At 38.8% G+C, this 23,238-nt stretch overlaps 1 protein-coding gene across 13 annotated transcripts in view; it reads left to right on the forward strand.

Moving 5' to 3' along the window:
- USP28 (ubiquitin specific peptidase 28) overlaps window positions 1-23,238 on the forward strand; it is a 42,933-nt gene that overhangs the window by 11,552 nt on the left and 8,143 nt on the right. For 7 of the 13 annotated variants that reach the window (XM_026057911.1, XM_026057910.1, XM_026057913.1 and 4 more), the window contains 23 exons: window positions 144-276; window positions 1,967-2,072; window positions 2,773-2,935; window positions 3,991-4,077; window positions 4,922-5,059; window positions 5,501-5,574; window positions 6,290-6,366; window positions 6,769-6,917; window positions 9,070-9,197; window positions 9,367-9,462; window positions 10,950-11,129; window positions 11,829-12,052; window positions 12,429-12,499; window positions 14,477-14,705; window positions 16,393-16,596; window positions 17,536-17,675; window positions 17,849-18,034; window positions 18,938-19,033; window positions 19,862-20,040; window positions 20,133-20,211; window positions 20,609-20,688; window positions 21,840-21,963; window positions 22,768-22,966. In XM_026057911.1, coding sequence (XP_025913696.1) covers window positions 144-276; window positions 1,967-2,072; window positions 2,773-2,935; window positions 3,991-4,077; window positions 4,922-5,059; window positions 5,501-5,574; window positions 6,290-6,366; window positions 6,769-6,917; window positions 9,070-9,197; window positions 9,367-9,462; window positions 10,950-11,129; window positions 11,829-12,052; window positions 12,429-12,499; window positions 14,477-14,705; window positions 16,393-16,596; window positions 17,536-17,675; window positions 17,849-18,034; window positions 18,938-19,033; window positions 19,862-20,040; window positions 20,133-20,211; window positions 20,609-20,688; window positions 21,840-21,963; window positions 22,768-22,966 — 3,142 coding nt within the window. Of the gene's footprint in view, window positions 1-143; window positions 277-1,966; window positions 2,073-2,772; window positions 2,936-3,990; window positions 4,078-4,921; window positions 5,060-5,500; window positions 5,575-6,289; window positions 6,367-6,768; window positions 6,918-7,235; window positions 7,313-9,069; window positions 9,198-9,366; window positions 9,463-10,949; window positions 11,130-11,828; window positions 12,053-12,428; window positions 12,500-14,476; window positions 14,706-16,392; window positions 16,597-17,535; window positions 17,676-17,848; window positions 18,035-18,937; window positions 19,034-19,861; window positions 20,041-20,132; window positions 20,212-20,608; window positions 20,689-21,821; window positions 21,964-22,767; window positions 22,967-23,238 lie in introns of those variants that run through there. The other 6 variants (XM_026057915.1, XM_026057918.1, XM_026057919.1 and 3 more) reach the window with 6 other exon arrangements.

Raw genomic sequence — 23,238 nt, forward strand, 5'->3', positions numbered from 1 at the left:
GTCACCAATAGATAGCTTTCTCCCATGGCCAGAGAAAGTAAAGTTGGTGCCAGTGTGTCTATCTCTACCATGCATTAACTTTCGTACAAATGCAGATGAAGGAACCCTGGAACTATGGATTTTTTCCCCTTTTATTCTACTAGGCTGCTAATGGAGATCTAATGGAAGCAGTCAGCTTCCTCACGGAGGAGCATGCTCAGGAGCCTAATCAGAACGCTGCTGCTGCAGAACCATCCGCCTGGGAAGGGAGTGCTGTGGGCAAACAGCTTGCACCGAGTAAGTAGTTTGTCTGTGTTCACACTGTATTACCTTAAGGTTTCAGATGTCAGCTGAGATGAAAGGGGAAGTATTGGACTCCCAGCTTCTGCCAATTAATCCCCCCCACTCTTGTCGCAGTACTCATCTGATTTTGCTAGTGCTTGTCACTTGCAGTAGGGTAGTTAGAGAACTAAACCAGCAAAAAAATCTTTTTTGTAAGATTAGTTTTTGGCCATGGTTGTTTCCTTGAACCAGCTCACCTCTGGGCCGGCTTAAGTGCCAGCTTAAGGAGAGGGAATGAGGATGTATGTCTGCAGTGAAGTCTGTGAGGTACAGGGACTGGGCAGAGTCCCTTGTTACGGTGATCTTACGGCTCTGTGTGGCTGAAAGGTGTTTCTTAACTGTATTTAGTATTTCCTGGTGAAGGACAGTTGAATCAAAAAGGAAAGCAACTCAATCCTGTTCATCTTGAAAATCAAAGTGACTAGAGTAGGTAGACCACTGAAACCCAAAGTGAAATGTTGTGTGCCCTTCTCGTCCCTGTTTTATCACTGCTACCCTAAAATGATCTCTATATTAGGAGTGGTTTCTGTAATAGTTGTTTGCCCTCTGATTCTTTTTTAGGCAGGCAGACTCCCTGTCTGGCTATAAGGACATGCCGGAGCTGCTTTCTTCCAGAGCCTGGTTATCTGTGAGCAAAGACCCGTGCTTTTAGAACCTGCAGATCAATTGATTATTTTTTTTAACTGACAGGAGGGGCTTACTTCATCCCATTTCAGCAGCTTTTGATGCCAGACAGCTAGTTTTGTCTAGTATTACTGCCTAGCTAAAGCACTACTACTGACTACTAGAACACATAGACAAAGGCAAAATGAGATTCTGGCAGCTGGGTTATTTGAGCTAGCAATCTGATTACTTGAAAATTATTTTTATAAATATTGGTATTGACAAAAGTAGGCTGTCAGCTTGGTACATTTAAGTGTAAAAAAATGTAACTTTCATCTGCAGTAATTGAAAATAATTTCTTTAAAACTTTAGTTTTGTTAAAGACACCTAGTCTATCAGTTGAAAATCTCCCAAGTGAATTTATCACTGGACAGATTCACAATGCCAAAAATCTGTGCTGGGAGCTTAGAGAGTAACACCTAGCACCATTCAGCTGCCCTTTATCCTACTATTTAAGGCTTCCACCTGTTTCAAAACTAATTTTCCTTTCTCCTTCCCTACACAACTAGTAAACAAAATGACTCACAGTTAGCTGAGCATCCTGAAAGCAGTGCAAGAAGATGGTTTGGTGTGGTTATGCAAATTTTATTAAATTAAAATCATTTTTTTCTTAAAACTGTGTCAGTCAGTATTGATATCAAGGCATAGCAAATATAAGCAGCAGCTGGTGTTCTTGTTTCATTACTTCAGCAGGTTTGAGATGTTCCCACAAGCTCTGAATTCAGGTGTAAGGAAATCTGGCCTTCACACAGCTGCATGATCTCTACTGTCCTCCTACTCCAGCCCACTCAATAGCTTTTTAGGTTTCATAGTATGATTTAAACTAAAAGAATATATATTTATATTTCTGCTAGAAAATTATACCTGAATCATTTTGAAAATCAGACCTGTGTAGTGTAACGTTTTCTAGAAGTTCCTTTTAAAGAAAACATTTGACTACTCCTGGTTGGAAAACTGATCAGAACATTGCCTCTGCTTCTAGATGTCACTGCACTTACCCCTAACAACAAAGAAGACCTCCAGGCAGTCATTGCTTGCAGCCTACTAGAATCGCCAAAAGCTCAAGCTGCAGAAAGAGAAGTGGAAAGGTCAGTGGATCCATAAATTGTTTTTGGTTTTGTCAGATATTTGCAAGTGCATCCTTAGGCTGATTGCATTTTTAATAACTGCAAGACAAATGTAAATGCCCAAACAGATGTATGCTTACTGCTTTCCTAAGATGCTTGGATCGTGATTGTCTTCTGGGTACTATAGTCAATCATTTCTTCTGGGGCAGCACTGCAACACAATGCTTGGAATAGAAAACCCAGGTTTAGTTGTGGCTTGTTCAATTCCCACTGTTGTTACTGACATGCCAAACAAAAGGAGACTTTACTGGTGTGGCACCTATTCAGGAAGCACCTTGAAATCTTCTATATTCATTCACCTCGCACCAGGCATCAGGTCGCTCTCCCCTTCTTACTGTGGATTGAACTGGATTTGTCTCCAATAACCACCAAAAATGCACTGCATACTAATTTTGCACCAGCTAGTGTATGAAGAAAAGCATGCACATCTTATTACCTTATTCTGTCTTCCCAAATTACCTTCCAATCCTGTTTCTAATCCACCTCATTTGAGAATTAAAACTTTTTTGGAGACAGATAAGACTTGTTGTGCTACATGCATCATCTGGCAGTGCCTGACTCGAGTGTCTTGCTTGTGACTAGAGTGGAATACAATTCCTCTAACTCTTAAGAATCTCTGTGAGATGGTGTTTTACAATATGATATACATCTTCTGTGACAGAGCACAGGAAGCACATTCCGCTGAGAACAAAAATCGCTCCAAAAGGAAACGCTGTGAAGTTTGGGGAGAGAATCCCAAGCAGAATGACTGGAGAAGAGTGGGGGACTGGCCTGTTGGAATGAAAAACATTGGAAATACATGTTGGTTTAGTGCTGTCATACAGGTAATCTAATAGCAAAGTTCTTAATTCCTGCTGCCTTGGGGTCAAAATGTTTATCGGTGATAATTAAAAATACGTCATCTTTGTGAGGGGGTCATCATATGTAGATGAGTGAAAGTGACCATGCTCAAATTTACTTTACTAAGATTGCAACTATACTGAATTTAATAGAAAAACAAAAACATTCCCACCTCCATCCCTGTTTTCTTTCTGCTGTGAGGGCAATATTGGGGAGGTTCCCATGTTTCATTTTCAGATTTGAGAAATGGATCAAGCCTTAGCTTGAGATCCTAAAATACTTCTATTTTTATTTTATATAACAGAGATTTACTCTGAGCATGCTCAAAAAGAGCAGTTAGATAGACTTCGCATAACATAGATACAGACAGATATAATCTGTATGTACCTATGCAAATGTTTTTTGATGCAGTGATGTCTAAATACTTACTGGATGACAGAAGCTAGACTGGCAAAGTGAATTGATAATTAAATTGTACTGCAGTGATTGTTGGCTCAATATGTGGTGTATCAGATTGCAGTTAATGGACTACAGTGGCTTAAATGTTTGATCTAATAAGTAACTAGGCAAAGAGTATTATTAGTGATAACCTAAGCAAGAATAGACAACAGTAAGAGGGACTGAACACATTTGGCTCTTCTAACCATTTTACATCAGCAGATAAATGTTAATCATGTCTCTCTACCTTTGAAAGGAAATAGAATAGCTGTAGAAGTGCTCCTTTCTTAGTATTAGTGGTTCCTCTGTGCTTTTTCTGAGCTTGCCTATTATCTTTTCTGAAATGCTGATATATCCTAAAAATGACAGGATGAGATTTTGGTCTTTGAAAGGGCGTAAGGGGAGACGGTGGGTACGGATGTACTAGCCTGCCACGTAGACTGCTCACTTTTTAAATGTTTATTTAGTAATAGAGGACCATTGAAGAATTAGGAGTGAACAAAACAGCTGTAGAGTACAAAGGATGATAATGGTGCTTCAAATCGTAATGAGTCAAGTACTGACAGGTGTTGACCAGTCTTTAACTCTTCTTTCTTTTCAGTCTCTTTTCCAGTTGCCAGAATTTCGGAGACTGGTCCTTGGCTACTCTCTCCCACAAAGCGTGCTTGAGAATTGTCGAAGTCGCACAGTAAGTTTTCATCGACTAATGCTGTGAAGTGTCCCTCTTTTGTGGTATGCTGTCTTGTTCTTTCTCTAAGCAGATTTAATTTGAAATGGGTCATCTGAGACCCTTGCACCTATGTTAATGACTTTTAAGTTTTCTTGCTGCTTTAAAGTCAAATTTGAGAAATACTTCTCAAAGACAGAATTGCTGTAGAAAAGATCAGATGCTTCCCATAAAGCTTTCCTCTACGACTTTTACCTGAAGTGCTGGGAGAAATCTGTCCTGTGAAATTTCTTTGGTAGCTCCAGATTGTTTATTTGCTTGTATGCGCAACAGAAAAGCTGGTATTTGAGCCAATCTGAAGGTCTGTCTAGCCCAAATACTTTCTGACAGTAACCAGTAGAAGATGCTTAGAAAATATTTTTAAAAAAGGGCATATGTAGAATTATCCTTCCATTGTTATATCATTCCAGCTTCTGGCAACCACTGTTAAAGAAACTTTGGTGATTTACTTGCCTCTGTGTGTGCTCTTGATACTCTGAAAAACCAAAATTCTAGACAAAGTAAATCGTATAATTAATGCCTTTTGCTTTATATGTTAGCTCTTATTACTTCTGGCACTTCTTTTCTCTAGATTTTTTATTTAAGTTAATTTTTTTCAGTTCTCGTATGCATCTATCAGTAGACCAAACCACTTCCAAGAAATGACCTTACATGTCTTTCTGCTATTGTCCATTCTAATGTCATCTCTTTCCTTGGTTTGTTAACTTACCTCTTTGGATATGTGCATGTAACACTTTGGTTTAGAATGCTGCTTTTATTGAGTTGCAGTAAGAGTTTTTTGTTTTCTCTTTTTTTTGCAATGCAGGGAAAAAGAAATATTGCGTTCATGCAAGAACTTCAATGTCTGTTTGCTTTAATGCTGGGGACACATCGTAAGTTTGTAGACCCTTCTGCAGCACTGGAGCTCCTAAGGGATGCGTTTAGATCTGCTGAAGAACAGCAGGTAAGACCAGGTTAAAAAGCCTTTTGCTATCTTCAGATCAGCACTTACAGACGCATGATCCTATTTACTTTCATCCTACTATTACGTTCAAAGGCCTCATCTCACGTTTGTCAACTGACAAGCAACTGTCCCTGTGTCGTTTAGGTGAACTGTATATGCTTGCTAATTAAACAGCCAGCATAACAGTCCTCCAAGAGTGCCAGCTGGGTAGTTGGGGAGTTATCATAGTAATTTCCTCTGGTCTAGTTTTCAGGTGAGCAGAGTGTTCGTTATTGGTCTAAAATAATGATCACAGCATTTTAAGTTCATGTTTTTCTCAGATGAGTAGGTACAGCAATACCAGCTGGCCTGTATTTGAGTAGGTGCGTGAAATTGATAGAATATGAAAACACTTTCATGTTCATGTGTATGTTTGACTTTAAACTTGTGTCTCTTTTCTAGCAAGATGTCAGTGAATTCACGCACAAACTACTGGATTGGCTGGAGGATGCATTCCAGCTTGCTGTGAATGTCAAGTGAGTTTTCCCTATGCTCTTTTCTGAAATGCTTATATATCCTAAAAATGGCAGGATGAGATTTTGGAGTTTGACCTATCACTGAATGGAAATAGATTTTAAATATGACTGTTTGATAAATGGGAGGACTTTAAGTAAAAAATTGGGGTAAAAAAAAAAAGGAGTTTTTTGACTGAGGGTAATCCTCCTTAAGTAGGAAGTATGCAAATATGCTTATAAAATGTTGTATCTGCATTTCTTGCCTAAGTGTATGACTTTTTTCAGTGCCAGTGTGACCTGCAGAGTAAATAAGCTTTTTTAAGGGAACTCAATAGAACTGGTGTAAAATGGCATGAGAAAGTGGTCAGCTGATAGAATAACATTGTCATAAAATGAACGCTACAGTGTAACAAAAGTTATGTTAGGAAAATAGTCACCTGAAGTAGAAATTAAAATCTTTTTAAAGATCTTTCTTTAAAGATCTGTTCTTTAGAACTGCATTTCAAAAGGCAAAGTTTTAGCTTTTTTTTTTCCTTGCCAGTGTGAGTGGTATAATGCACCTGTGAGTATGAAAACGGATGAGAAGGTTCCTCTGTATTTTGTGCTTTGATATAAAACTTTACTTTTGGTTGTAGGAAGACTCATAAGCAAAGGCTTAGATTTTGAGCTAGGACTTTTTTAGAGCCTATAGCTGCAAATGAATCAAATGTGTGGGTTTTTTTCCTCTTTGAAACAGCAGCCCTGGGGACAAATCTGAAAACCCGATGGTACAACTTTTCTATGGGACTTTCTTGACTGAGGGTGTCCATGAGGGTGAGTTAAGGATTTGATAGATTCACTTTTTACTCCTTTGAGTGTTTTGATTTATAGCAATGATGATACATGATTTTATATTTCACATTCTTGATGAAATTGCCCGGTTCTTCAGTGTTACAGTGAACTTGCAAATAGTCTTCTTTATAAAATTGTTTTTAAACTGTTTCTTTTATAAAGTGTCTTTTCTGAAAACATTAACTACTCTTATGTGCTCATCTGCTTCAGCATTTGTTTATAAAGAGGCTTGTCCTGATAGACATCTATACAGAGAACCATATGGAGTTCATTTCTTAAAAGTATTATGTCAGAACTGATGCTTATCACAAGCTCTTGAGTCATCCAGGTTTTTTTGTTATTTTAAGTTGGTTCATGGGGTTTTGCATCTTTCCCCTTATTCAGGCAATACTTTTTCCAAGATTGAAACCTTTGGTCAGTATCCCCTTCAGGTAAATGGTTATCGGAACTTGAACGAGTGCTTGGAAGGAGCCATGGTGGAGGGGGAGATGGATGAGGAGACAGCAGCTCAGTCAGTGAAATATGGACAGGAGGTTAGTTTTATGTTTTGTTGTTGAGGTTTTGGTTGCTTTCTAAAAAAAATCCAATGCATATAGCACAGGGGTGTCTCACTGTATTTTGATAACTTTAAATGGCAATTGTATTCATTCTCTACTAACAACAAACAAAAATTTTCCAGATACCTGGAATCTTGCCTAAATGTATGTTAATGTGAGTTACTAACTAAGTCTTAGCTTATTTGTAAAGCTGTATTGTCCTGTATAACCAATTTGAGGAGTTTGTTTTACATTAAAAAGGTAAACATCTACTTCTGATGCAAGTGTGATAAAGTCTCTCTCTTTCTGTTGAAGCCTACCTGTACCTGAGTAGGGGGAGAACCACTGCCTCCATATTTTCGGAGGGTAAAAGTACAGTGCTTAACTCTATGGTATGCCATTTGGAATTTGTTTCTTTCTCCCTATTACAGTGTGTGTTTCTTTTCTTTTCATTTTCACTCTTATCTTCTGCCTGTGCTGATTTTTTTTTCTCTCTTTTTTTTTTTTAATTCTTCGAATCACAAGTCAATCATAAACTATTTAGCTGCAGCAAAGTAGAAAGTTAAGATGTACCGTTACATTCAGCATCCTGTATGTGTAAGAGCAGCTGAGAAGTTAGTCTAGAGAAAGTTTGGGAAATAATATTAAGAAATTTGCAAAGGTATCTGGCATGGATGGGGCAGGGGAAGGAATTTCAGTTCTATCAGAACATTTGAAAAATGTGCGGCTGTGGCTTAAGGTAGTAAAAGAAAAATAAAATCTTGTGCTGGTAAGCTGTGTCTGACTTTGGACTCAACTGTTTGTTAGTGGTTTTACTAGTTCCTGCCTGAGGCTGTTTAGATGCAATTAAAGCAGATTCTGTAGAAATTGATGTAGGCTGGTGCAAGAGACAAAGGGGAGACATGGGATGTAGGGAGCTTATCAGGCAGATTCTTTCCCATCCAAGCTTTTTTGTTTCTTTAAGTCCTTTACGGAAAGACAAGAGAAATTGGCCCAATCACTGGGCCAAGTTTTAATCGTTGTATGGCTGTACAGGTAGAAGGAGAGGGCTCTGGTTTTTATTTCTAAGAAATGTGACTGGAAAGAACTGTGCATATTTATTTCACTTCCTAAGATGTGGTGAATAAAGGACTGCATGGTAGGGGGCATGGAGAATAAGGTGCATTTTGTATTTGGAGAACATGGGTGAGTGTGCTGAAGCTCAGCACATCAGTGGGATTAATTAGAGCATATGTTTCTCCTACATAATAGGTGTGTAAAACCTTCCTTTTCCTTTTTTATGTTTTCTTGTTCTGAAGATTGGGCAGCTTCTCAAAAGGCTGTGCCACCTGGCCATTTCCTTCTAAAGTGTTAAAAATAGTCACCTTCATTGCAAAGATTTTAGATCTAAAAATGTGCTGTTGCACTTTGGTGTAGGGACAGATTTATTGTGGCAGGACACCTGACACGGATCATGCAAAGGAAAGACCTTAGTGTTCATCGTGAGTCCAACAGGGAATATTGTCTGTGTGGTGCCATGCTAAGGTAGGTGAAGTAAACTTCTGGCAATGAATGCTCGAAGTATTTGTGAACCCAGGAGGATAGAGGAAGTATAAATGCAACTGAGAATTTTTCTTTCAGCATGGCTCTTGGAAACAGTGTTTTAAACATAAAGAAAGTGGGTTTGTTGTCCGAATGCCCTAAGTTGAATAGTTCATAAATAGCGTGAGAGAGGATGAGGAATAAGATGCTGGTTAGGGACTTCTGTTTTATTGTTCATCATTGCATGAGAGCTGCATTGGAAAATAACTATCTCGGAGGCTCTTAGCTGACATTCAGAGTTTGTGTAGTGTCTGCAAATTTTGTAAAATTAATTAGTGGAACACTTAATATTCCTATATATATGATAATAATAATAAGCTGGATGCACCGGGCAGTGGAAATTAACCTTCTGGAAGCTATCATGAGGCTTCTTTATGGTAAAAATTTTAAATGGAAGTGGAAATTTTAATCTCATAAAATTTGACTTTCTGACTAGCCACTCCATAAACAAAATGTATACTAAGTCAGTGCTTAAAGACAGACAGATACTTAGGAGCAGTCTAAAATATGCCATTTAGCAATCATCTTAAAACAAGTCCCTTTTGGGGCATTTCTGCTTTTGTTACAGCGCTGGTTTACAAAACTCCCACCAGTGTTGACCTTTGAACTCTCCCGATTTGAGTTCAATCAGTCACTAGGACAGCCAGAGAAAATCCACACCAGGCTAGAATTTCCTCAGACTATTTATATGGACAGGTGAGTTATTTTGTTTTACCATATGTTAAAGCTGTTGCTTTGTTTAATTAAGGAAGCGAGAAAGATCTTATTGGTGAGGAGGGAAGGGTTCTAAAATATTTATGAAAGACTGTAGATATTAGAAGTAAATAAATCTCACATGGTGGGTCTCTGTATTTTGTCTGTTTAGGTACCTCTACAGCAGTAAAGAGCTTATTCAGATGAAAAGAGAAGAAATCAAGAGATTAAAGGAGAAAATAGTGCTTCTGCAACAGAAACTGGAAAAGTAAGTATTCAGCTATTTTTATTTTTGTACCATGTGGAATTTTGTGATTCCTTCCTTTTAAATGAGCTTTTAAATAAAACAAACTTATAGAGGAAGGAGAAAACAAATCATGGGTTTTTTTTCTTGAAAGTGTGGAGAAAATTTTAACAAAAGAAAATTTAAGAAAAAAGAATGTGTGGGCTTTATGATGGAAAGAAACAGAGATGTCCCCTCTAGCTTAGCAATATTTCTTTGGTAGGTAAAGAGATCAATAGCAAAGTTCTTCTGATTTGTGGACAAACAGAAGATTTTATTTACCAGGTGCTTTGTCTAAAGCGCTTTTAATCAGCACTAAACCTACTTAAAGTTCTTTTAATTTTACTGAGACAACTCTGTGAACAGGTGGCAGGCGAACACTTGTACTGTGTAATAGTAACCTTGGTATTATGTGCTCAGTTCTGGTGGGTGTCATGAAAACAGTTTACATTTAAGTTTGTGTATAGTATACAAAGGCACTCATGCCATACGTTATCACAGCTGTGGCATATGTTTTGGTTCCTATTCAAATAAAAGATAATGTAGTGGCTACTGCTAAAACAAGTTCTATAGTTCACAGGGGTTTGCGACATTTCCAGTCTTTAGTCTAAAGAACAGAATAATCAACTCTTAATGGAAGGAGTCTGGATGGTGTCTGAGCAGAGGTACAGTTAAACATTGAGAGACAGGTTTTCATAGTGGAGGGTTTCTCTTGTAAATGCAGGATTTCTGAGAAAAGAATAGATGAATGCATAAGAGGAACAAGTATGTGCTCTGTGGGCTCTCATTCTGTCCCTCCGCCAGATGTTCAGGTCCTGAGGAGGAAATTGAGGCAGGGCAAGGTGTCCAGGCTGTTTTTTAATCCAAATCTGCATATATTGTCATAAAGACAGTAAAAAGTTGCTGGGTTTGGGTTTGGGGATTTTTTTTTAACATTTAGGAGATTGTGTGCCTCATAATTGGCTTTTATTAATATTTATAATGAAGAGGTAACCTGGTAAAATTCCAGTTTGTTAAGCACTGCAGTTATTAAAAGGATATGGTAAAATTTAAAGGTAAGCGCTGGTCATGGGGATTGTGGCAACAGGGCTGTGTTATTCCACCTTCATAGGCCATGAAGGAGTATTCTTGGACAAAGGCTGTGCATCCAAAGAGGAAGCACTGACACTAACTTTAACAAATGGATGATTGAGAAATACATGAACAGTGTATGGCAGGATCCTGAAACTGCAGCTTTGTGAATGTTCAATGGGGGAAGATATACTAGGATTACCTGATATGATTTGTCTGGAAAGCTGATGTGTTCAAAACAATTTCTATAAAAAGACAGAAATATTATGTCAGCTCTCCATAAATATGTCATTGGCTGTGTCGCAAACTAATATGTAGTAGTTTATTTGTGTTTTTCCTCAGGGTTAACCAAACAGTCATATTTCTTCATTAATGGAATACATTGGTTTTTTTTACTGAAGGTACATGAAATACGGCTCTGGCCCAACCCACTTTCCACTACCTGACATGCTCCAGTATGTTCTTGAATTCATCACTACAAAGCCAGCTGTTGTTATTTCTTCTGCTCATGACTCTCGGACAACAGTCCTGCAGTCCCAAGCTGAGTCTCATGTTTTGGACAGGCTTTCACAGCAGAATAGGTTAGTAAACAGAAATAAAAAATATTTGTAGGGGAACACTTCAACTTCTAGCTAAATACTCATGATTTTCATTCTCAAAGATAAGTGGATTATTTATCTGGGCGCTTTGCGAGCATGATGATGTAAAGTATGAGTGCTTGTGCAATTAGTCAGTAGCTGCTTTCCTCTTAATTTGGTTCTATTGTTTAGGTAAACGTAACACTGCATGGAGTCTGTTCTCTTTCCTTTTCTGGAGGCATTGCCATGTTCCTGTGTTTGAGCAGTAATCCTGAGCTAAATTATGGGCTCTTTTTTGTTAGAGTGCTAATATTTTGTTTCATCAACCATGGAAGTAGTATAATATTGGATTATCACAAATCTGCCCATCATGGTTGGCTTACACTCTTGAATTAAGCTAAGTAAATGAGTTCTTCAGTAGTAAGAGAAGGAATTTTTAGAGTTGTTCATTGTGGATCTGTGCTTCATGTGCGCAGATGTAGAGTTCTGTGAGAACTTTATTTGTCTTGTCTTAGATTTCAATTTGATTTGCTAAAGAGGAAGTACATTTTAATGAACTTGTGCTCTTTACATATTGTACCATCTGGAAAGGGAAATGGTGCTCTGGCTCTTGAGTAGTTTTTGTTTGATTTATTTTCTTTTCAAAAAAATCAAGAGAAACATTGAATAATCTGTCCATTACTATGGGATTTTGCTTCATAGTGTACTAGAAACAAAGAATACTAAGACGACTGAAGATACAGCTTTCTTTATGGCGCATTCTTCACCACAACAAAAATTGAGTACACCACTACAGCCTTCTGATTCACCAGCAGAAACAACTGACTCCTCACGCCCAGCTCCTCACATGGTTTCCGAGGAAGAGATGAACCTTGTTAGGTCATGTCTGCAGCGATGGAGAAGTGAGATTGAACAAGACATGCAAGGTTGGCCCAAAGTGTATTTGTTGTGACTTCCCATTGATTGCTAGCCTGAATTCCTTTCTGTTGCTTCAATTGGATACATCCTGAACTACTCCCTGAGGTGTTCCTGCTTATCTAAAAATGACTCTTCCATGTGTTTCAAGCTACATGTTACATACACTGGGCCTAAGCCTACCATCGCATAATCTTGTGTAGGTTTCAAATCTGGTGTTAACTGTATTTGAGAAAAGCCATGACCCTGCCCTCTATTAGTTAGTGCATGGCTTCAATATTTTTGAAGTGAAAGAGACCACAATAGCCTGACTTGTCACTAATTTTTATATATTTTACTTGTCATTAATTTTTTATATATTTTTCTTATTCATGATGTTCTTGGCAGATTTGAAAGACTCTATTGCCAGAATCAACCTATCCATTGAACAAATGTACTGTGACCCTCTCCTCCAACAGGTAAGAAATACAGCTTCATTAGGTAAATGTTAAACTGATATTGCTGGCTACATTGTCATAGTGGAAGATAAATGTTTGTATGGAAGGAGAGAGAAAAACACTACATGTCTTGCCAAGGTTGGGGGGAAGAAGGATTTGTTTTTAATCAGACTCTAGCTTTCTGGGGAGGGGAAGAATGAACGTCTTTAGAATGATGTTCTCAGCCTCACCCTTGCAATGAACCAGCAGAGACATTCTCAGTGTCATCAATTCTTTGAGAGAAATGCTTCATTCTCATGTTTTTACCCTATGTTCAAACTCCCATAGAGCTTCTGAGGTTAATAAATAAGTGCTTTTTCCAAAAACATTTAGAGCCTGAACTGTCTGTACTTGCAGAGAATCAGTTCAGTCATGCTCAAATACCTTTATTGGCACATGGTTGTTTATTGTTTAAAACGAAATCGAATGTTTTCTGTTAGTAGCCGTCAGTTTAAGTTGTCCACTTTGTTGTGTTTTAAAAATCCCAATGTTATAAAAAAGAGAAAGGTTACTGTAAAAAGAAGATGTTACTTTTTCCCTTAACTTTCTTAGGGAGTATAACAGAAAACCCTAACATCCTTTGACGCTCTTTCTTTTTGATCAAATCACAAACATGTATCTCTCTGCAGATACTTGATTTTTCTGCTCTGTGCAACCAAGAAGTCTGTTGTAGGCTCTCTGTCTCCTTTTTTTGGGAGAGGGAGCTAAGTGTGTTTCTGTTTATTTGGCCTTACCTCAAGAGATGTGGGATAAGTACTCTCAGCCAGCCACTGAGCATCCATTTTAGATATTTAAACATCCCAGGGGAGAAAGGAGGAAAGAGGGAAAAGTAGCTCCCGTATGCCTTTGTTCTGACGTTCAGGAGTCATATGGCAAAGTCTGACTTTTTTCCTTTTGTTTTCATCTTGGATGAATGGAATAACTAAATCTCTGCTATAGAATGTGCATTATAATAATATAATCTTGTTTGAGTAGGATAAGTTTGTTTGCTTTTTCCTCTTTCATGCTCAAGTTTCTGCCTGTTTTTAGATTAATTCTGTGTGGAGAAAAGTTTAGGTTTCAGAACTTCCATCCGTTATCAAATAATGTTTCTTAACTATCTTAATTGTGAATGTCACAGAGATGGCACCTTAAATTGTGACCACTTTTTCCTCTACCAGCTAGGAACGGAGTTGGCTATAAAACTGTAAGTAAAGTATACTTCAGCAGGCCAAAGATACCCTTGGATCAATCTGGATTTCAGCTCATGCAGTTCTCTGGTTTTAATGTGGGGCTTTGCATAATGGGGCTCTGACCCATCACAGAAAGATGGAATTCAGAACCTAGCCAGAGACTGAATTGGAGACTGGCTCTAGTTAGGCACCAAACTTTGGATCCTGATCAAATACGGACATTGCTGGATTTAAGCATGGGATAAATCCAAGAGTGCTATCTGAGCTCAAGTTGTGTTACATACTTTGCTATAAGGGATCTTTGAGTGAAACTCTTCATGTTCCTGCACTGCAAAACAGGTCATTTGGCACAACGTGCAAGTTGTTGAGAAAATTGAAGCAGCAGTGCTAACAATTCATACAGTAATGGCTCATAGATACATTTACTGTAGTGGTCTGGAGAATATTATCCAGTAATTAGAAGTTGGGTAGAGGTGCCTTAATAGCTCATCAAATAGCAAGTTCAGACATCACACTCTCTACATTGGGAACATGAAACTCTTTGGATGGCTTCAGTTTCCAGTGGAATAATTGGACATGCCTTTCAGTTTCATGATGGCACTTTCGGTCTAAGATGACAGCATATTGCCAAAAGAGAAGTCAGGTCTTACACAGTAGGAAAATTAGTGTATGAATCAGCAGTCCTGTACAAGGCAACAGCTGTGAATGTATTTACAGTTTTTGTATAGAGGTTAGACAACTTTGTTTACTACAAGTAAGTCTGAAAAATGTCTGTATGAATTTGCAGGTTCCCTATCGTTTGCATGCAGTCTTGGTTCATGAAGGGCAAGCAAATGCTGGTCATTACTGGGCCTACGTATACGACCAGCCTCGAAAAAGCTGGCTCAAGTACAATGACATCTCAGTGACAGAATCATCGTGGGAAGAACTGGAGAGAGATTCGTTTGGAGGCTTGAAGAATGCCAGTGCCTACTGCCTGATGTACATAAGTGATAAGGTGTCCCGCTTTGTTGCAGGTATTGGAGCCAAAACTGCTGGTTATTTAGACATTTGTGTACTATGTTGTCTCTCTAACCCTGTGTGACCATTAAGTTCCTCAGCTTCTCTTTGGCATAGTATTATCCCTGTTCTGTAGAGGAGGAAGTACTGGGAGCCACGGGAATGAGGGAATGTAACTTGATTGCTGTGAAGAGGAGGAAGAGACTAGCTCTGCGGCACACTTAGTTCGTTAGACCTGGCCATGTATAGTTTTAGCATTTCGGACTGATACTTAATTACTAGTCTTTGTAACTGGCAAAAGATATATGCAGTTTTTGCCATTTTGACTCAGACCTTCTTGTTCTAAGAGTCCATCAGACAGCATCCAAATGCGTCAGAAGATGATGCAAAAAAGTTCACCCGATAAAGAAGTGATCTGTTCCGTACTCAATTTTTTTTTCTAAATCCCTAATAAAGTTAAAAACTGAAGAAAGAACTTTACTAGGAGATTATAGTATTTTATTTAATATTAATAAGAATAAATATTCAAGCTTCCCATTTGATTCTTTCAATACATCTTTATTGCTAGTGTTTGTCACTTTGACTCTGTGTAGTTTATATGGCAGTGCTTCATTTATAAGGTCACGTGGAATGTCTCCCACTTTATTCATGCCATTTTTATCTTGAGTTTTGGCTCAGCTGCTTGCTCTGTGGTGGTATCATAATACGCAACCTACACAGTCTGTCTTATTTGTGCAGTCTTTGCTATTGCATGAGTTGAGTTATTGGTAATGGTGACAGAGCCTTACAAGTGTGTTTGCAGTGCCAATGTGTACATAGTTATGTGGAGAAATTATTGTGCACATGGCACCGTACATGGCAAGCAGCTGTAGAAGAACCTACTAATCTCATGCATGGTTCGTTTAGATGTAATAAATAGAAACCACCAATGTAGAAATGTCATTCTGCTCATCGCTAAATGGTACTGATGAGAATCTGGAAGTTGTGTTCTTTGTGTGTCTTCCTATGACAGTTCAGCTTCTGAAATAAACCCATGATTTTTTTTTCCTATTTGATGTAGTTTTTGTTGTTTTTAAAAATGCTGTGCTTTTACAGTGGTGTATAAGAAAAGTAAAGTGTGGTATAGGGAACTGTCATTTTGGATTTGATTAAATTTAAAGACTTGTCTAAAACTGGTATTTCTTGGATTTTTTTGTGATATTTTAAAACTTAAAACAATACTGAAATAGATATAAAAAATACTGATAAGTACCAGCATGAAATGCATGCTTTGGAATCCATGTGGTTCCTACCCTTATATGTTAGGTAGCATTGTAGATATGATGTCTCAAGCTGAATTGTGACCTTTCTGGCTACTGGCAGTTTAAGTGATACTCTCTGAATATTGTAGCCCTTTGATAATGATAAATTTCTGACCTACTGCATCAGTGATCACTGTTTCTGGAATTTCTCTTCAGTAAATGCTGTTCAGAGGTAGAACAAAGCTAATTTTTGTTTCAGAGAGGTTTATAAATCTGTCTTTATCTTTGTACTTCTGTTTATGGTTCATCTCAATTTATAGAGCTATTAGAAAGAGTTTTTTCCATTTATCTCTCAGCTGATTTGATTGTTGCTTTCCATAATATGGCAGATATGTTTAGTCTATAATGGTGTAGTCATGCTACCATGTATTTCATCATATAAAAAACTGTGCATTTCTTCCAGATGAGGATGATGATTCAGAGGTTGGACAGTTTCAGAAAGAAGTTGAAGCCTTGCCCCCAGAACTGAAACATTACATTCAGGAGGACAACTGGCGACTTGAGCAGGAGGCAGAAGAATGGGAAGAGGAGCAATCTTGCAAGATTCCTCAGATTGAGCCTTCACCTGCTTTTGAATCACAGGACCTCTCTTCTGAATCAGGACCAGGTGACACCACATCTGAATTTGTAAACGGTGTTGAAACTAGTAACAAGCAACTGGTCAAAAATAGCACTGGTTTGGAGCCTTACATAAAATCCTAGATATCTAGGAGAAACTGTTAATGAAGTAGCAAAGCAGCTTGGTGGAGGCTGCATCCTGGCAACAGGAAAAGCTATTCTACTATTTGTGTGTGTGCGTACTTCTAAGCTTGTCACCGAGTTTGATGAAATGGTGTTTTCCATTCATTTAATCATAATGAGCTAATTACAAAAATGTCAGTAAGTGAAATGAAAGTATTGAGCAGCAAATGTTGAGGTGCTGTTCTCTTGAGTGGAAGGGTGTTACTTAGCAGTGCCTGACAGTATGTGCCATTCCCACTGAAAAGGCTTCAGGAGGCTTGCATGCACAAGCTCATGATGAAATACATTCACCTCTGGGATGAATGTAGCAGCTGTTAAATCATGTGGAGAAGTGCTACAAAACATCTTAGAACAAGAAAGGGAAAGCAGACTCAATGAAAAGCAAATGCTCATTAAAGTGTGGGATTTTGATACAACTGAGTAGCAGGCTTATTCCAGACTCAAATATGGTCTTAAATTGGTGTTTTGCATCACGTTGTTAAATGATGGAACAGTTTAAGGTGTGAATAAAGGCATAATTTTATTTTAGACTGTAGTTCCTGAGGACATGTACTTTTAGTAGACTTTGATCTTTTTAAGTGCTTTGTGTGACCAAGTTTTTGACAGAGTTAAGATAGCCTGTAAATTCAAATATGAATGGTTTGGGAATGCCATTCACAGGTAAAGAAGGTGTTACATGTGCCTAATAAGTACGGAAGATGGCTGCTTTGGTCTCATGCACTCGTGTTTACCTTTTACCCTCTGTGCATTTGGATTTGTGTCTTGCAGTTCATGCTCAGTAATACCACACCTCTGTCCTTGACAGATCAGTCTTCAGTCTGTGAGCAGAGCATGCGTTCACTGTCCTCTGAACATGCCATGATTGCGAAGGAGCAGACTGCCCAGGCCATTGCGAACACAGCCGATGCCTACGAGAAGAATGGCGTAGAGGCGGCTCTCTGTGAGGTGAGAACTGAGCCCTGGCCTGAGAAACAGCCATCTGTTGTTTTTGTATTCTTCTTAATAAACATCTGCTTTTTCCATTTCTGTAGCTGTACCACCTTTAACTCAGTCCACTTTTGCTTTCCTGTGTTTTGCTTTTGTTTTTCTTACTCTTTTTCTTCTTTCTGCTGCCACAGCCAAAGGAGGTAGACCCAACGAAAGCCCATCCGGGAGAAACAACCCTTACAGTTCAGGCAGAACAACCACAGGATGCTAAAGAGACAGAGTCTGCTGGCCAAACTAGCTCACAGGTCTCTGAAGTGGAAATCCCCAGTGTGGGGAAGATTCTTGTTAGATCTGATGCAGATGGATATAATGAGGAGGTACAGAACCCAGTGCAGGAGTTAATTACTGTCTGTCATTAACCTGTAACTTTGCGGTTAGTTGGCTTTGAGCTTTCCTAAGATTGGGTAAGATAGTAGTCTGTCAGGAAATAATGTTATTTTCAAAATTAATTTTCCCACTGTGGAAATAAGGAAGGCCAGACCAAATCTTCTAATAATTTCATCTCTAAATGCCATCAGAAAAGCAGCTCTGTAAAAGCACTTAATCGTTACATCTGCACATTGTTCCTTTAAGTCTTTGTTCTGTCACAGCTGTATCAAAATTGATCCTAGCTGTATTACTTTATTTACAAGCCTCTTTACTATTTTCAGTTAGAGTTTGTCCTAAGAAGGACTGCTAAAACTTGCAGTATCTTAGCTATGGATTTTTTGAACATGACTGTTTAATCCCCCTCAAATACGTACTCGAGCATCATTTTAGAAGTTAGTCAGTTCAGTCTTTTTCACAAGTACAATTGCATTTCACATATAGAAATATTGAGCTAGTTACTACATGAGTATGTTTAATATTTGCTTGTGTGAAGTTAGCACAATGAAGTGCTCTGCCACAGGCAGTGCTCTCTTATTTGTATTGCTTTAAAAGATTGCATGGGACATATAGGGGATATGATTAGTGTGCTTTGTGTTCTCACCTGTTGAATTTACAAACTCAAGGCTTGGAATGACACATTTAAGTGTTTGAAAAAAACTGCATGTAAAGTGCATGTGATAGGTGGAATCAAATCACAACTCTGGCTTATTCCACCTGTATTCATACCATTTCTTTTAAACTTTATCTTTTGAACTTTTTTCTTTTCTTCACCGTGCCTTTTCTTCTTCTTCTTCTGTCTGTCATTGTTTTCCTTGTTCTTGTTTGTGTTTGTTTTCCTGCTTTTGTGGTAGGTGATGCTGAGTCCAGCCATGCAAGGTGTGATCCTCGCTATTGCAAAAGCCCGCCAGACCTTTGATCGAGATGGGTCTGAAGCAGGGCTTGTTAAGGTATCTTATTTGTTTGCTAAATCCAGTAGTATGAACGTCTGTTTTCATGAAATGAAGAATGTAGGCTATATTGACATATCGCAAATGTGAAGGGAACATTTCATGCAGTTTTTCTTTTAGCTAATGGCTTTTGTGACCCACATGTCTGTTTCTGTTCTCTTATTGTAACAACATATCCTTGTGTTCTAAACAATTTTTAGAGGTTGTAAGAGCTCCCCTCCTCTCAGAAGAAACAACAGCTTTTACTTACTTTTCACTGTTTATACAACTTATTCTTTTACTATTGGCAGTTCTCTCAGTCTGGATAATGAAAAGTAGATTTGTTTTATTTGGGTATCTATTAGAATCTGTTGTATAAGTTCTGGTATGAATCCCAGAAAGCAACCACTTAATTGAAACCAGGACTCATGTGAAATTTTTTTTTGGTCCTGAATATGCATGCTTACTGTAACCTTTCTTGTAAAATGTGTCCTAAAAAATGTGTGCATTGGATAGAGGGATTTGAAAGAATATATGCTGCTGAATATTGAAGCTGTTAGATTTTACAGGCAAAAGGATTTAAATAAAAATATGGCATGGGAAAAATCTCCTGTTATTAATATCCAGGAATATAAATCACTCTTGCATCTTAATACAGATATAAGAGGTATACAATAGATTTTTACAACTTTGGCACTTGCAAGAGGATTCCCAAAACTAAGGGAGTTGTATACCCCACCCTTTCTGAAAGGCATTTAGCCTACTATCAACTGCAAGCTTAGTATCAACCGCTGCAGCATTCAAACTGGCAGAAGAACGGAGGTTTTAGTGTGTGTATTTCATTGATAGGCGTTCCATGAGGAATACTCCAGACTCTATCTACTTGCAAAAGAGACCCCAACCCCTCAGAATGATGCCCGGTTGCAACATGTGCTCATTTACTTCCTGCAAAACAGTGCTCCCAAACAGGTTGTGGAGCGAACCCTTCTTGAGCAGTTTGCAGATAAAAACCTCAGCTATGATGAAAGGTTTGTGCTTTGGATTACAGGATAAAGCTTTTCTCATCAGACACAGCTGGCATCATTGTTCTGATTTTGTCCTCTCTGCTTATACTGAGCAGGTCAATTAGCATTATGAAGGTAGCACGAGCTAAGCTGAGAGAAATTGGCCCTGACGATGTTGATATGGAGGAGTATAAGGTACGGGACCAGAATGCCACTTTTGATTCTTAATGTTTGTCAGTACTCGTGCTGTCCAAAGCAGCATGTGGGAAACCGGGAGTACAGTGCAGAACAGTGCAAGTGCATAAAGCAGTAGCTGGCGTGCCTATAAGTAACTTCCTTGCTATCTGAAGTTTGTGTGTTCAGAAAGTGGTGGTTAAAAGTAAGAATGAATACCTTGGGAATTTCCTGAACTTTTGGGAATGTGTGTGCAAATGACTAAATTGAGTTGTTTTATTTATGTCTTACAAGAGAATTTTAGACTCCTCGGAGGGTAAGATCTGGTACGCTTTTGGATTGGGAAGGAATGTAAAACTCTGTGTGTGCATGTTACAGCTGAAGCTGACGCTCTGCTTTTCTCATTATTCCTCAACAGAGGTGGCACGAAGACTACAGTCTTTTTCGCAAGGTGTCTGTTTACCTGCTTACAGGGTTGGAGCTGTACCAGAATAGAAAGTAGGTTAATTTTAATTGGATGTTTGGGTAAGATTAGCTACAGCCTAGAAGTACAAGCTACTTTGACAGTACTTACTGCTTCTGACCTGTGATGGTCAATCTTGTATTCGAGATGTGCTTTCTTCTTGACTTGCTAATAGCCTTTTCCTGAATGCAGAGCTGACCTCGTTCTACAGCTTAAATATTATGCTGAGTTACTAGCTAGGCCTCTGACCCTGATTCTTAGGGTTTGCCACTAATCTCTTCCTCAGTAGAGGTTTGTATTCTCATTCCCAGAGATGAGTTTGCAGGAATGATTGCCATCACTTTTTTTGCTCTTTGGAATCCTGGATTAAAATTAAATTGTCCTGTATTGGATGCCATATTTTGTTTTAAAGCATGTTTTGGAGTCCTCTGGACTCTTAAGAAGTGAAAATGAGTGTTTTTTCCCCACCAATGTTTTTGAAACTGTATGTTACATAAATAGTGCAGTGCAGAGAAGGACAGCTCCATTTTATGAAAGATTTGATGTTTGAACTCATTTTTACAATACAGGAGAAAACTTGCCTTCTTCTAGAAATCGTTCACGGATGGGAACAGAATTTATATTCTGAGGTGGCTCTCAGTGATGGGCTGCCAAAGTCAAGTGGGCAGACTGACAAGAGGCTGGGCAGGGTGTGTTAGAGTTTCTCTGAAATGACCTAGTCTCTACCAATTGTTTTGATTTGGCTGACTCAAGAAGCTCAACCCAGCAGTTGTTTTCTTAAATGTTTTCTCACCAGTTCTTTTATAAACTAGAAATATGTAAAGCAACTGAAAATATTGTTCTGTGCACCTCTTTGAGCATTCTCCCAAAGTGCAAAGTTCTGGGACCAATACAGATAATGTGAAAGCTGGCACTCACATTCTGGCTAAATTGTACACAAACTTGTCTTTAAAGGGCTGTTCCAAAGATGCTGGTTTGGCACACTGGGGAAAAAGGAATGTGTCATTATTTGACATAGAACAACTGTTTATGCTTTGGTGAGGAAATGAAGTTTATCTGTCAGGCTTGATGTTAGTTAGCATTGAGGCTGAGTGGAAAATGTTTCCTGAGTTGACATGACTGACTTCACTGCAGCTTGTGACACTGATAAACCTGGTGGGTTGGACAGCTGACACTCTTCTCTTAGGTACCAGGAGTCATTGACCTACCTGGTCTACGCCTACCAAAGTAACACCACACTGCTGATGAAGGGACCCAGCAGAGGAGTGAATGAATCACTGATTGCCTTGTACAGAAGAAAATGTCTCCTGGTTTGTAATGAAGAGCTCTAAACTCATTCTTGGAGGGCAGGGGAGGGAGCAGCGTGCTCTGTGATTCAGTTCACTCACTGACTGCTAAATGTACATTGCTCAAAGAATCAGATCAGGCCATAATATCCCCTTGTATGAGCACATTTTATTAACGTGCTGCTTCTTCAGGGAAGGTTCAGATACTGCTGAACTTGCTCTTGGGTTTTAAATCTATGCTTTTCAAAAAGCAATAGTTGTATTATTTTCTGTCCATTAGGTTCCAGCATTGCCTTCCCCCCTTTCTTTTATTTCTAGTGTTAATAGCTTTCTCTCTGTAAGCAAAAGGTGATGCCCTTTTCCCTAGGGAAAAAACAGTATAAAACTGAGATTTGTTTTTAGTTCATGCTCTGTGGTTGCCAAGACCCCTGTAACTATCTCTTGTGCCTGTTACCGTGGCTTCTGCTCCTTACTGAGTGCCAGCGGTAGTATGAAAATCTAACAAATGATAATTTGATGAAGGAATGTGGGATACAGTTTTCAGGGAATCTGGGTAAAGGCAGATCTGTATCTTGGCATCTTAAAGCCAGAACTATATATATGCTGCCACTGTAATCCTTTAGCAGTTTGTTTTCTCTGATGTGATTCCTTTGATTAAAGGCTGATATTCCACAAGAATGTGGCACCTGGTTTTGTTAGTCTGTGTGTTTCTGCACGGCCATCAGGTGAAAGGGGCTGAGCCGTGTGGCTTTCCTGACAGCATGGTGATTACCTGATGTCTGTGCTGGCTTTGTAAAGGTCTGTCCCCTGATTTCCCTCCTCCCACAGAAGCTGAACGACATGGCAGCATCTCTGTTTGTGAGCAGTGAAGAGGCTCGTGTGGCAGAGGGCATTAACATCCTGAATGAGCTGATCATCCCCTGCATGCACCTCATCATTAACAATGACATCTCAAAAGATGACCTGGATGCCATTGAGGTCATGAGAAACCGCTGGTGCTCCTATTTGGGACGAGAAGATATGGACGGTAAGGAACAGCTGCTTGCCTTCCCTTTTTGTACTGTGTGTTCCAAGTGGTTGGGATGGTTCCTAGGCCTTAGCTAGAAAGGAATTAAAGGACCGTTTAAAACATTTCCTTGGATTCTTAGCATTTGCATTGTAGCACGCTTGGGTATTTCTGATCAAGATTGTGCCAGGAGAAGTGTATTTGCATCTTCAACTGAATTATGTTGAGGAAGAGTTTAATTGCTGTTTGCTCTAAAGCTGCARAAGGATTCCTGTTCATTGAAATGCGAGAAA

This window comes from Apteryx rowi, unplaced genomic scaffold (assembly GCF_003343035.1).
Source record: "Apteryx rowi isolate R43461 unplaced genomic scaffold, aptRow1 scaffold_141, whole genome shotgun sequence".
Lineage (NCBI taxonomy): Eukaryota > Metazoa > Chordata > Aves > Apterygiformes > Apterygidae > Apteryx > Apteryx rowi.